This window comes from Entelurus aequoreus, linkage group LG22, assembly GCF_033978785.1.
Source record: "Entelurus aequoreus isolate RoL-2023_Sb linkage group LG22, RoL_Eaeq_v1.1, whole genome shotgun sequence".
Lineage (NCBI taxonomy): Eukaryota > Metazoa > Chordata > Actinopteri > Syngnathiformes > Syngnathidae > Entelurus > Entelurus aequoreus.
In genome coordinates this window covers 26,491,064-26,505,634 of record NC_084752.1, presented here as the reverse complement: position 1 = coordinate 26,505,634, position 14,571 = coordinate 26,491,064, and the positions used below count along the sequence as shown (strand labels likewise).

The 14,571-nt window shown below is 37.3% G+C and overlaps 1 protein-coding gene across 2 annotated transcripts in view; it reads left to right on the top strand.

Moving 5' to 3' along the window:
- The first annotated feature begins 4,331 nt into the window (after nucleotides 1-4,331).
- LOC133639673 (tropomodulin-1-like) overlaps nucleotides 4,332-14,571 on the top strand; it is a 51,153-nt gene continuing 40,913 nt past the window's right edge. For both annotated transcript variants that reach the window (XM_062033181.1, XM_062033180.1), the window contains exons 1-3: nucleotides 4,332-4,575; nucleotides 12,456-12,543; nucleotides 13,697-13,831. In XM_062033181.1, the coding sequence (XP_061889165.1) occupies nucleotides 13,709-13,831 (123 nt within the window). In that variant the 5' untranslated portion in view covers nucleotides 4,332-4,575; nucleotides 12,456-12,543; nucleotides 13,697-13,708. The remainder of the gene's footprint in view (nucleotides 4,576-12,455; nucleotides 12,544-13,696; nucleotides 13,832-14,571) is intronic.

The following is a 14,571-nucleotide window of genomic DNA, read 5'->3' as shown; positions in this document are numbered from 1 at the left end:
CAAATTTGAGTTGTTTACTGAAATTGAGTGAGCCTATGGCTTTGCACTTTGTTTATATTATATATATGTTTTTTTTGCATTCTATTTTAGTTACTTTGAATTTATAACCCCCTGGCGCTGCTTTGTATTCTTTTTGCACTGTTTTGTACTACTTTTGTACTTATTTGATTGTTGAAATGTTGAAATGTATAAATAAAACTTTAAAAAACAAAAAAATTAAAAAATAAAATAAAAAAATAAAAAAAGAGCTCCTGGGCTAAACTGAGGAAAAAAAAAAAAAAAAAAAAAAACGTCTAAAAGAAGCCGCCCGGAGGACTCACCTGGCCATGTGTCACCACCCGGTACAAACTTCACCGACATCCTGGATTCCATCGACAAGAGGCTGACTTGTTTGGATGGCCGCCTCGCACTTGTTGAGGTGCTCCACAAGGAATTCCAAGCCATCCGTGAGAGTTTGGAATTCGGACAACAGCAGGTCATGTCTCTCGCCAAGGAGGACGCCGCTCTTCGTGAGACTGTTAAAACCCTCACCGACGGAGTGACGCAACTCAACCGGGACAACAGGAGCATGAAGGAGACGATGCTGGACCTCCAGGCGAGAAGCATGAGGGACAATCTGGTCTTCGCGGGGATACCGGAAAAGACCGAGGAAGATCCAGAGGAAACCATCAAGTCCTTCATGGAACATCAGCTCAAGCTTCCAGCAGACACCATCAGGAACATCACCTTCCATCGCGTCCACCGGCTTGGGGCCAAAAAGCCGGAGAACAGGAGGCCGAGACCCATCATAGCCAAATTCGAACACTTCAAGCAGAAGGAGCGAGTGAGGAACCAGGGTCGAGAGCTGAAAGGATCCAACTTCAGCATCAACGACCAGTTTCCTAAGGAAATTGTCGACCGGCGACGCCATCTGTTTCCGCTTCGCAAGAAGTTTATCACCGAAGGATGCCGTGCAGTCATCGCGGTGGATAAACTTTTCATCAACGGCCAATTTTACCGTGATCCGGAAGCCACGCCGTGGCTGTATTATTAGCGTCTGAAACACGGTAAATGTTGTATTTTGTTTTTGTTATTTCATTATGCTTCAATCCCTCTCTCCCCCCCTGCTCACAATACACCTGTGCGTCATCATAGCGCACACGTAAACACCATACGCTCGCTCTCTCTCTTTTGGTAAACCAACATGTTTACTGTTTTACTTTTTTGTTTTCCTTTTTATGTTACTTATTTCACTACCTGTTCAATCCACCACTCTCTTCTTTTCTTTTTCTTTTATGTTTTTTGTTTTGTTTTTCTCTTTCTATTTCTTTTTTTTTTAATTTTTTTTTTAATTTTTTTTTTTTAAAGTTTTATTTATACATTTCAACAATCAAATAAGTACAAAAGTAGTACAAAACAGTGCAAAAAGAATACAAAGCAGCGCCAGGGGGTTATAAATTCAAAGTAACTAAAATAGAATGCAAAAAAAACATATATATAATATAAACAAAGTGCAAAGCCATAGGCTCACTCAATTTCAGTAAACAACTCAAATTTGGAACACAGCATAATCGTCTTCACAGCTTTCTGGTTGCTAGAGGTAGAGAGTGTCTTAATGTACAGTTCTAACTCTTTTTTAAAGGCACAAAAGACAGGTCGGGTATTGAGAAACTTACATTTATGAATATAAAACTTAGCCAATAATATAATGAGGTTGCAAAGGTAACATTCCTTTTCAAATTTTTGTTCATATAGTGTAAAACCAAATATCACATCTTTAAAACAAAGCACAAATTTGTCATGAATATTGTCCAGGATGAAGCGACAGATGCCCTGCCATAGTGATCGAGTGCTTTCACAAGTCCAAAACAGGTGGTAAACAGTCTCTGGATGCATGTTACATAAGGTGCAGGTAACATCAATGTCCTTCTTGTATCTAACCATCACAGTCTTTACAGGGTAATAACGATGAATGATTGCTTCTTTTAGACGTTGGCGTCTTAGATGGCTTCCCCATGACGAGACGGTCGTAGCACTCTTCGATGTAGCCTTCAAGTGCCTCCAGATTTTGATATTTAAGTTTTATTTGCTTTATTTTCTGAATGAATCAGAATTGTTTGGCAGCTGAGTGTGCCACTTGACTCTATTTTTTTCCCCCGCGTCACGTACGCTCTCTCTCGCGAGACTACAGCATTACTGACGCATCTGCCAGCCTTGGAACTGTCTAATGACAAGTCTTACTCCGTGTTTAAGTTGAAGGCCTACTGAAATGATTTTTTTCTATTTAAACGGGGATAGCAGATCCATTCTATATGTCATACTTGATAATTTCGCGATATTGCCATATTTTTGCTGAAAGGATTTAATAGAGAACATCGACGATAAAGTTCGCAACTTTTGGTCGCTGATAAAAAAAAGCCTTGCCTGTACCGGAAGTAGCGTGGCGTCACAGGTTGAAAGGCTCATCACATTTCCCCATTGTTTACAATGCAGCGAGAGCGATTCGGACCGAGAAAGCGACGATTACCCCATTAATTTGAGCGAGGATGAAAGATTTGTGGATGAGGAACATGAGAGTGAAGGACTAGAGTGCAGTGCAGGACGTATCTTTTTTCGCTCTGACCGTAACTTAGGTACAAGGGTTCATTGGATTCCACACTTTCTCCTTTTTCTATTGTGGATCACGGATTTGTATTTTAAACCACCTCGGATACTATATCCTCTTGAAAATGAGAGTCGAGAACGCAAAATGGACATTCACAGTGACTTTTATCTCCACGACAATACATCGGCGAAGCTCTTTAGCTACGGAGCTAACGTGATAGCATCGGGCTTAAATGCAAATAGAAACAAAAGAAATAAACCCCTGACTGGAAGGATAGACAGAAAATCAACAATACTATTAAACCATGGACATGTAACTACACGGTTAATGCTTTCCAGCCTGGCGAACCTTAACAATGCTGTTGCTAACGACGCCATTGAAGCTAACCTAGCTACGGGACCTCGTCAGAGCTATGATAAAAACATTAGCGCTCCACCTACGCCAGCCCTCATCTGCTCATCAACACCCGTGCTCACCTGCGTTCCAGCGATCGACAATGCGACGAAGGACTTCACTCGATCATAGATGCGGTCGGCGGCTAGCGTCGGATAGCGCGTCTGCTATCCATTTCAAAGTCCTCCTGGTTGTGTTGCTGTAGTCCGCCGCTAATACACTGATCCCACCTACAGCTTTCTTCTTTGCAGTCTTCATTGTTCATTAAACAAATTGCAAAAGATTCACCAACACAGATGTCCAGAATACTGTGGAATTTTGCGATGAAAACAGAGCTTTTTGTATTGGATCCAATGGGTCCGAATACTTCCGTTTCAATCATTCACGTCACGCGCATACGTCATCATACATAGACGTTTTCAACCGGAAGTTTCGCGGGAAATTTACAATTGCACTTTATAAGTTAACCCGGCCGTATTGGCATGTGTTGCAATGTTAAGATTTCATCATTGATATATAAACTATCAGACTGCGTGGTCAGTAGTAGTGGGTTTCAGTAGGCCTTTAAGTTGAAGTGGAGTTGTAATTGTTTTGTTTTTTTGCAACAACTAGTGGATAATTAATACCATGGCGTAAGTGGAGTGATGCAGACACATTTGTTACTGGATGCAATTTCTAAAACACTGCTGCCTTGGAAACTTTGTATCTGCTCAATAATAATTTATATTTGTTTGTAACAGGGGTGTCATAACTGTTTTTCTTGAGGGCCACATTGTAATTAAGGCCACAATGAACGACATGGTGGGCCATTTTAAATGATCTGACGACCACATTGAATGACATGACGGACCACTTTTGATAATGTGGCGGGCCTCCTAAAATCAAGTGGTGGGCCAAATCTGGCCCCCGGGGCCTTGAGTTTGACACCTGTGGTTTATAGTGACAAAGTTGTCCTTAACTTGTTCAGTTAAGGACACCGTCTAGCTTGCACTAATCTGATACTTGTTACAGTGCTTGTATCGGATTGATATCTGGTATCACTATATTGAGACGCCGGCCTAGGTTTTTAGTATCAACATTTAAACTTAGTCTCACTACATTATGCCTTTTTTGCTCGTTTTTCTCGCATTGTTACTTGTTTTGTTCGATCTTATTTCAATATTTCACTTCGGATGTTAAGAGTTGCACGAATGTTCATGACGTCACTGGAGTGACAGTGCAGCCTGCGTGCGCGTGCGCGCGCGTGTGCGTGTGCGGGTGTAATGGGGGGTGGGGGCGGCTTATGGTGGGAGGAGGTCCTCTCTGCTTTGCCCTTTGCGGGAGATGACTCGCAGCCTCCTCAATCCGCCAACGGAAGCCCAGGGTCGGGGGAGGCAACCTTTCGTTATCCCGCTCCTGAACGGCACCAACTCCCGGTCTCACTTCCTGTGCCAGAGGGCATGGACCGTGTCGTGTAGTGTGGGACTTGTGTTCGATCCCCGGTTCCTTTGAGGAGCGCCAACTCAACGCCGCTCGGAGGGAACCATATCTGGTCAAAGTATTCGGCGCTGCTGCTGTCACCCGGCCGGACCGTCCGGCTATAAATAGCGCCGGTGGAGGTACGTAAATACACGCAAAATATTACTACAGCCTGTGAAAGACTTCCTATGACGATATGTAATACACGTATTGCACTTGGGACACTCATTTCGGTAAGAAGTAAACATTCTTGCTAGTGGCTAACGTCTCTTCACAGTGCAAAGCCACTTCTGACTCACCATAAAAACATTTATAAACCAAAAAAAAAAGAATGTTTAATTGATTGATTGATTGAGACTTTTATTAGTAGGTTGCACAGTGAAGTACATATTCCGTACAATTGACCACTAAATGGTAACACCCGAATAAGTTTTTCAACTTGTTTAAGTCGGGGTCCACTTAAATTGATTCATGATACAGATATATACTATCATATATACTATCATCATAATACAGTCATCACACAAGATAATCACATTGAATTATTTACATTATTTACAATCAGGGGTGTGGAGGGGGGGTATGGACATCAAGTAGTGGACATAGAGAGAGAGAGAGAGAGAGATCAGAAGGCATAAGAAAAAGAAAAAGTATCTGCATTTGATTGTTTACATTTGATTATTAGCAATCCGGGGAGGGTGTTAGTTTAGGGTTGTAGCTGCCTGGAGGTGAACTTTTATTGCGGTTTTGAAGGAGGATAGAGATGCCCTTTCTTTTATACCTGTTGGGAGCGCATTCCACATTGATGTGGCATAGAAAGAGAATGAGTTAAGACCTTTGTTAGTTCGGAATCTGGGTTTAACGTGGTTAGTGGAGCACCCCCTGGTGTAAAAATTGATCCTGATACACACGGGGAGCCAATGCAGAGATTTTAAAACTGGTGTAATGTGGGCCCGCCTTCTGGTCTTCGTCTTACTTGAGGTAACTTAATTTAAAATGTGTGTGGGTCCTCACTTTGAAAGTGTAATTAGTTGCATTGCATTATAGAACTTATCAGCATGATGGTGCCTTGCATAATCAGGCTTTCAATCAACAAGTGCAACAGTTGTCTGCTGGCATGCTGGCCATCACTTCTTCTGTGACCTACATTTGTCTGCACCGAGCTACTGGAGATGTTTAACCTTTACGACACGCGCATGATCACACTTTTCTTCAACCACTCGACCAGTGGTTCCCAAACTTATTTCACTAAGTACCACCTCGCAAAACAAATTGGTTCTGCAAGTACCCCCGTAACGGCCAACATTTAAACACAGTAGCGTAGTCTAAGTCAGTGGTTCTTAACCTTGTTGGAGGTACCGAACCCCACCAGTTTCATATGCGCATTCACCGAACTCTTCTTTAGTGAAAAATAAAATGTTTTTTTTTATCAAATTCAAGACAAAGTTATATGTTTTTGGTAACACTTTAGTATGGGGAACATATTCTAAGTAACAAGTACTTAATTTAGAGTTATTTGGACACTAGGGGAACATATTCTAAGTAATAAAGACTTCATTTAGAGTTATTTGGTTAGGGTTAGGGTCAGGGTTAGAGGGTTAGGGTTATAATAAGGCCATGCCGAATAAGGCATTAATAAGTACTTAATAATGACTAGTTAAGAGCCAATATGTTACTAATTTGCATGTTAATAAGCAACTAATTAATGGTGAATATGTTCCCCATACTAAAGTGTTACCATGTTTTTTTACTGGTGCATAAAATGAACCGTGCATGAACATCACCTTGTCCAAACAACAAAACCAACACAGTGCATAAACTCACAACAAATTACACACCTGCAAACCAGTCAGCTGTTGCCGTAGCCGTAATACGCCGATAGGGAAAAGTTTGTATTTACACTATGAGTCGGGTGTGTTTTGACCTCCGCCGAACCCCTGAGGCCGACTCACCGAACCCCTAGGGTTCGATCGAACCCAGGTTAAGAACCACTGGTCTAAGTATTCATTAAAAACAAGGCAAGTATATTTATTATTTAACGTTACACACAGTTTGAACAGTAACACTGTGATAACGGCTCGAGTAACTTCATTTCAATATTTATTTTGGCGATTGTTTGGCGTTCCGCTAGATGGCACTTGTGTACTACTTGTGTTTGAGAATCACTGTTCTAGAAAGAAGAACATCTTTTGAAAAAATCGTAAAAAAATTAAAAATAAGAATAGTTATAAAAGCTAATCAGAAACTTTGAGGAGATGCCAGGACATGTTCAAATTGTCCAATAGTTAAAACAAAAAATAACCTATACCTACCTCCTCAAAGCATTCACAAAGTCTATACAAATTCAAGGCCCAGGGACTAGATTTGGCCCGGCACTTCATTTCATATGGCCGCCACATTTTTTAAAGTGGCCCACCATGTCTTTCAATGTAGCCTTTTGAGGGCAGCCATAATTACGATATATAATTGCCATAATTGCCCTCAATAAAAGCGGGTTTGACAAGCCTGCTTTAGAGGGCGTGATATTTGCATGGTCTCTGAGGACTGCTATGATATGCTGTTGTGTGCACTAACTAAAGTTTTGTTATTGTCAGTTATCATTAACCTGTGTGAAGTTGCCCCCCCCCCCACACACACACACACATTGTCCAAATCTCTCCAAACTTGTCCCAATCATTTGTGCTGCAAATATTTTTGTTTGTGCTGTTCCGTTTTTTTTTTAGTTTTTATCGTTTTATTAATGTTTTACATTATTAACTTGTATTTAATGTGTTATTAACATACCTAGACCCCCGGCCCCCACTATGTCAACATCACGGGGATGTCCAGAATACTGTGGAATTTTGGGATGAAAACAGAGCTTTTTTGTATTGGATTCGATGGGTCCGAATACTTCCGTATCAACCATTGACGTCACGCGCATACGTCATCATACATAGATGTTTTCACCAGGAAGTGTGGTGGGAAATTTAAAATTGTACTTTATAAGTTAACCCGGCCGTATTGGCATGTGTTGCAATGTTAAGATTTCATCATTGATGTATAAACTATCAGACTGCGTGGTCGGTAGTAGTGGGTTTCAGTAGGCCTTTAATTTCCTATGTCCTCTGTGTATTTTATTTATATCTGCATGTCTCATGACACATTATCTGTCATTTTGATGGTAGGCTAATATAGCTAATATAGAGACTTATATCATGTGTTGACTTCATTATATCACTCATTGAAGGCTTTTAAAAATGTTTCTGGCTCCAGACATATTTTTTTAGTAATTTTTGGTCCAATATGGCTCTTTCAACATTTTGGGTTGCCGACCCCTCACCTAAACGTTTGTGCTAGTTTGTGCTGCAAAAGTTTTCAGTCTAACTTTTATAGTTTTTAGTTTATTAAAGCTTATTAACGTCACACAGGTTTATCATAAGGGGTTGCGCGATTTACGTTATACTTGATATAAATTTGGCCATTGATAGAGCTTTTATTATGATCGTTATTGTGATGACACATTCCAGCTGTGTCTTGCAAATTTGACCTCGAAAAACGAACAAACGCATCCTCAATGCAGTACAGGGTCCTCGCTAGCGACCTAGTGGCTAATGTCAGTATTACAGTGCGAGTCAGTAATCCTGGTGGTAATGGCAGCAAATAAACTATGTTTCTTACAAGTGGCATTATCACTGGAGGACGAGAAATAGCTAAGCATGCTACACTACACACCGTAGGAGGGTTTGCTAACCGCTAACCGCTCCTGAATGTAAACAAAGGGGGGTGGATCGATACAAATATCGACAGTAACGATACCAAGTTTAGTATCAGTATATGGTCGATACAACAGTGATTAGATAGACATTTCTTAATATCTGATAATCTTTTGTTGTTTCTTTGTTAGTGTTTACAAACTGAGGAAAAAGTCGCTGGATACAGGAGGACCTTTAGGGCAAAAACCAAAGGATTTATATTAGAGCCAATAGTAGGAAATCATTTTAAATCTGAAATTGATATTGTGACACCACTATTCTGTGTTTTTGTCTGATTATAATTGTCATCAAAAAGGTAAATATTCACTGATCTTAAAAATGTGTAGTATCAGTATCAGCATTGGCATGACAATACTGCACCTGTGCTTGGTATTGGATGGATACTAATTTAAAGTATTGAAACTAAAGAATAATGAGTGCTTATTCAATTTTAACAGAAGTGTAGATAGAACCATTTTACAATCAAAAGTAACCAGATATTATTAGTAAATTAACAAATTGATTAATAATAGTTTTAACTAAATAATATTAATAATGTTGTTGCATATAGCCTATGAAACCCATTTTGAAGTAGTTCTATTATAATATGTATATTTATATGTATATATATACAGTATATACACATATATATACAGTATATTCACATATATATATATATATATATATATATATATATATATATATTTATATATATATATATATATATATATATATATATATATATATATATATATATATATATATATATATATATATATATATATATATATATATATATATATATATTTATATACAGTACAGGCCAAAGGTTTGGACACACCTCATTTCAATGTGTTTTCTTTATTTTCATGACTATTTACATTGTAGATTGTCACTGAAGGCATCAAAACAATGACACCTGAAAAGTGAAAACCCTTTCAGGTGACTACCTTTTGAAGCTCATCGAGAGAATGCCAAGAGTGTGCAAAATAGTAATCAGAGCAAAGGGTGGCTATTTTGAAGAAACTAGAATATAAAACATGTGTTCATTCATAGTTTTGATGCCTTCAGTGACAATCTACAATGTAAATAGTCATGAAAATTAAAAAAATACTTTGAATGAGAGGGTGTGTCCAAACTTGTGGCCTGTACTATATATATATATATATATATATATATATATATATATATATATATATATATATATATATATATATACATATATATATATATATATATATATATATATATATATATATATATATATATATATATATATATATATATATATATATATATATATATATGTATGTATATATATATATATATATATATATATATATATATATATACATATATATGTATATACATATATATATATATATATATATATATATATATATATATATATATATATATATATATATATATATATATATATATATGTATATACACATGTATATACATATGTGTGTGTAAGGGGAAATCATTAATAAGAAATAAGGATTTGTGTCACTTATGATATTTAAAATGATCTAAAAATCTTTTGTCAACAGTATATCATTATTTTTTATTTTATTCCATTATAATCGTACCTGTTCCTATTATCATTATTTCGTTTACTATTATTAATTATTTGTAATTATTATTGTGATATTATTAACCAGCCATCAAAAAACATATAGGCCTGTCAAAATGTTTTGGTGAATGCTTCTTGACTTGAAGTGTTGTATTGTGCTCCTTTAAGTTACTCTGAGGAACATGTCATTTAGAGGTATTAAATATTTTATTAGCTAGAATCAGTGTTTCCCATACATTTGTTTACATGCGTTTGCCAGCCACAAATAGATGTGGCGCTATTTGGCTCATAAATGCATTGCACCACATCTGGTCTGCCAGAGAATAAGAAGACGGAGCAGTAGAAGACAGGTGTTGCCTGATAAGAATAACTTTTGTGAAGTTGTCCCCGCCTCCACCTTGTCAAAATCCCCCTAAATGTGTCCCAATTGTTTCTGCTTCGTTTGTGCTGTAAAATGTTTTGTTTGTTCCGTTGTGGTTTTTAAGTTATTCTGAAAGCCTTTTTTTGAATAGTGATGTCATTCAGCCCCCTCACCTTGTAGAAATCACCCCAAACGTGTTCCAATCGTTTGGGCTGGTTTGTGTTGCAAAAATCTTTTGTCTAACTATTAGAGTTATGTTTTTTGATTCATGACCAGCCCCATAAAACTTTATTTAAATACAAACTATAACAGTTATCTATCCATCCATTTTCTATAAAAATAAATGTTGCAGCACAAACTAATGGGACACGTTTGGGGTGATTTTTTCCAAACTGTAATGCTTGTCTCAAAAGAAGGTTTACCGGGATCAAATCCCGTTCTCAGTAGGATTGGTAAGATTTAAATAATAATGTTAAAATCAATATTTTCCACAAATTTTTTTTTGTGGAAAACATTTTAAAATGTATTTTTTTTCGGTACAAAACATGCATCTAATTCAATTTAGATTAGATTTTTAAAAAGTATAAAAATACTTTCACATAAATAAAATATAAAAATAACAGTAGGAGGCTCTAAATAAAATGTTGCTTTGGGCACCAAATAATTATTATTTTTTTGGGTCTCCTGACTATTCTGAAAATAAATTAATACAAGTTAAATCAATTAATAATGAGATGATAGCTAATACACTAATTTGCTTTGCTATCTATAACACAGAGATAAGATGTGATGTGAATGTTTTGTTCTGATAGCTTAGCAAAAATGTACCTATATCATCTCTGATGCACAAAATGTATCAAAGAGGCCATGTGTGCATGGTCAAATCGACTCAGGTCTAAAATCCGAGGCACCTACAATATATTTTTTAATCGGTTCTCCATGGAATAGATAGTAGACAGACAATATACAGTAGATATTTCCTTTTTGGTCATAAAGTGAGAATCCTGTAAATCTCAGCCTTAAATGAGTAGAGACATTTCTGTTTTTAAGTGAAATGTTCCAAATACACACGTCTTTACCATTCTGGAATAAAATGTTCCCAATGCACTTGTGTGTAACTGGAAGTGAAGCTGGTGGGTTGTTTTTTTTCGCGACAGTGACATCATGCGTTGTGACTGAAGACGTTGAGCAGGATTAGTCCGCTCAACAGTTTTAACAACAAGTTCTGCTGCCTGCTCTGTTTTTTTTTATTCGCTGATTTATTAGCTGCTAAGAGTTTTTTGGCTGCTCTTGTGAGATCTTTACAGCCACGTGTTTTATAGTTGATGGCACTTGTGTTTATTTTTAAGATGAAAACTTTTACAATATGCACCACACAGGGAAGGCGCAGCACTACACTGTCAAAGGATATTATACCATGTGTTCCTGGTTTGGTAGTGGGGCTAGAACACAAACTAACTGTGGTGCATTCAAGTAACTATGTGATGATATAGTAAGTGTTGCGCAAAGATTGAGTATCACTTTTACTTCAGCTGTATCACCTGCGTACTCAGTGCACTCAGAAGCAGAAACTTTATAAATACAGACCCAGCTCTGTTTGCTGTCTGCAGAGCAGGTCAGCTTCTTCCAGCCGACCCACAGCATTATTTGGATTTAAGCCCACTTCTTCATCTTTGCTTTTGGATGCTTGTCTCATGGCTGCAGCACAGAGAAATATAGACCCCGGTTCGATCCCCAGGAAGTTCGAAGGGGGTGGACTATGTATGTAAAACAGTTTTTTAGTTAATAAAGGTATGTGTTAATATAGTTAGTGCAGCACAATTTCCCCGAGCATGGTTGAGTCAGGAAGGGCATCCAGTGTGAAAAAAAACCCAAAGTTGCTCATGTTATTGACTCCCTGCGGTGACCTCTGACAGGGGAAAAATAAGACTGACGTACAATAAGCTGTGTTGCCATATATAAGTATTATAACTGTAACAGTGTTTTATGAAAGAACTGCCTAATATTACAACATATCATTCCTGTATATCAGAGGTTCAGTTTAATGTACAAACATTAAACTGCAGTAGTGTAGTAGATGTAAGTATTCATTAAAAACATGGCAGTGGTTGTATTTAACAAGTATATTCAATATTTTTGGCCATGATAACTTTACACACAGTTTGAACACTGACACTGTGTTTGAATAGGAAAATAAAACACTGTACTTTAAAGAAGTGATTATTTGGCGTACCACTAGATGGAGCCCGCTTTGAGAATCACTGTTGTAGATAAGTATTGTGAAGATGAAGAGCGAACGACAATTGCATTACAATTTGATTGCAACCGTTTTTTTTCCATTCACAGGTTTTATTCTTTCCCTCCCAGTGAATGTGGGGTTTCTGCAGCCGCTGAGCCAACATATTGTCTTTCTCATTTGAAGGATTTTACTGAGGTGAGATAATTTTTCTATACGTAGAACATAATTAATCAGACGTTTTCAGCTTGCTGCCTGGCAGAATTTGTACATTGTTCCCCTTAGTGTACAGTAGTGAAAGGGACGTATGAGGATTTTAATCTACATTAAAAACATGTTCTTGTGGTCCAGATAGTATGTATTCGATATGCTTTGGTGGGAATTTTAATCTCAAATACTTAACTCGATTAAAGGTAGATAATTGATGAGCCTTTTGTCCGCTTTTGTGTATCGCTACACTGTGTCGGGGACATTTTGGAGTCTGTGGCTTGATGTCAGTATTTGCCTGTACAGTTCTTATTTGACTGATGCATGTTTTTTCTAGTTAATTTAGTAATTATATTATTCTATATATAATGTTTGTCGGTTACTTGTTTGGTTGTATTTTTGGACTGTATATTTTAAAAATCCCATAAACAAATGTTTAAAAAAATAAAAATACTAACACAGACACTTGTAAATGTATTAGCCTATTCGCTAATGCTAATGACGCTGGCTCGACGCTGGTACGATAACACGTACAAATATGCATGAAAACATTCCTACAGACATCTCGCATGGGACGGATTAGCAAGTATGAATTACTTTAGTTATATTGTAAAACTTACAAACGTTGCTTGGAGTGATGAATGAAGAATCCCCTTCAACAGAAACGCTATGGACGAATACTTCGGGTTCAAGGAACGAAACAGGAAATACATTTTCCATCCGCAGCACTTGCAGTTAACAAACTCATCCATAAACGATAACACACCTTGTCAGTGTCTCTGTCTGTTTTATGAAAATTATTTGCTGAGTACAAAACATTATGGCCGTTAACGAAGAAAAATCTTTAAGTTAGCCGCACTGTTTTATAAGCTGCTGGGTTCAAAGCATGGGGAAAAAATGGAGCGGCATATAGTGTGGAAAATAGGGTAAATGCTTCCACTAAGTCACAATGTAGCCACTCCAAAATGCATGAACCTCTTGATTGGACGCTTTGGCATTGTTTAACACAATTATTCAACGTTGTAACAACACTTATAAGTCAGAAAAGACAAATTATGTTTCGGAACAACAGCACAACTCTGAAATAACTTGTGATTAAATGGCGTACATATATTAGAAGTTAGAGTGGCAGTTGTTTTCCCAGGTGTGTTCCATCATGTCGGTGCTGAGGAAGGAGATGGAGAAGTACAGAGACGTCGACGAGGACGAGCTGCTCATGAAGCTCTCTGAAGAAGAGCTGCAGCGGTTAGAAAATGAACTGGAGGAGTTGGACCCCGACGTAAGTTTACTTTGTGCCCGTGTGGTGCTGGTGTCGCTGGTGAATTATGGAGTCATGCGGGCCCTGTTGGAGCATGCTGACTTAACATTAGCAACAGCTACAGGAGAGGTCTGTTATTATGATGGCGCAAAGTACTTAAGCTGTTGTCTCATGTGCTGTATGTGGGACCATCAGTCATGTTGTTGAGTATGTAATGTACATTTACAAAGCCTATACTGCTTCCCTTGAAACTCCGTAAGTACATGAGTACAGTATTGGGAGAAAAATAATGACACAATCCATGTATTAAGATATACTATATAGCTTTTGTTTGCTAAGGCGGAGTTTTGAAATGGGAAAAAAAAAAAATGTTTCAAAATGTACTTGAATGTACTGTATTTCCTAAGAAAATAGTCTGAAACAGTGATGTACGGTGATCTTCACACCAGGTTTGTTTTCTTTTAAATTAAATTCATATGCTTTAATCACTGTTAATACTCTTTGCTCAATAAGATGATGACAAGAAAAATAAGGGAGTAATTAATTAAAAAATGGTCCCATTTATTTTCTTTGATACAATTAACAAAAACATGTTTGAGTCTTTTTTACCTTCTGCTTTATTTTTAAGAACTGCAAATTATTTTCCACTTGTCCAGATTTAAACTTATCCCTAGTTTTAAGAGCCATTTACTTATTTTTAGTCATTGACTAATCTTACTTTTAGCATTAATAATAATATGTTTCTGTTCTAGTTTAAAAAA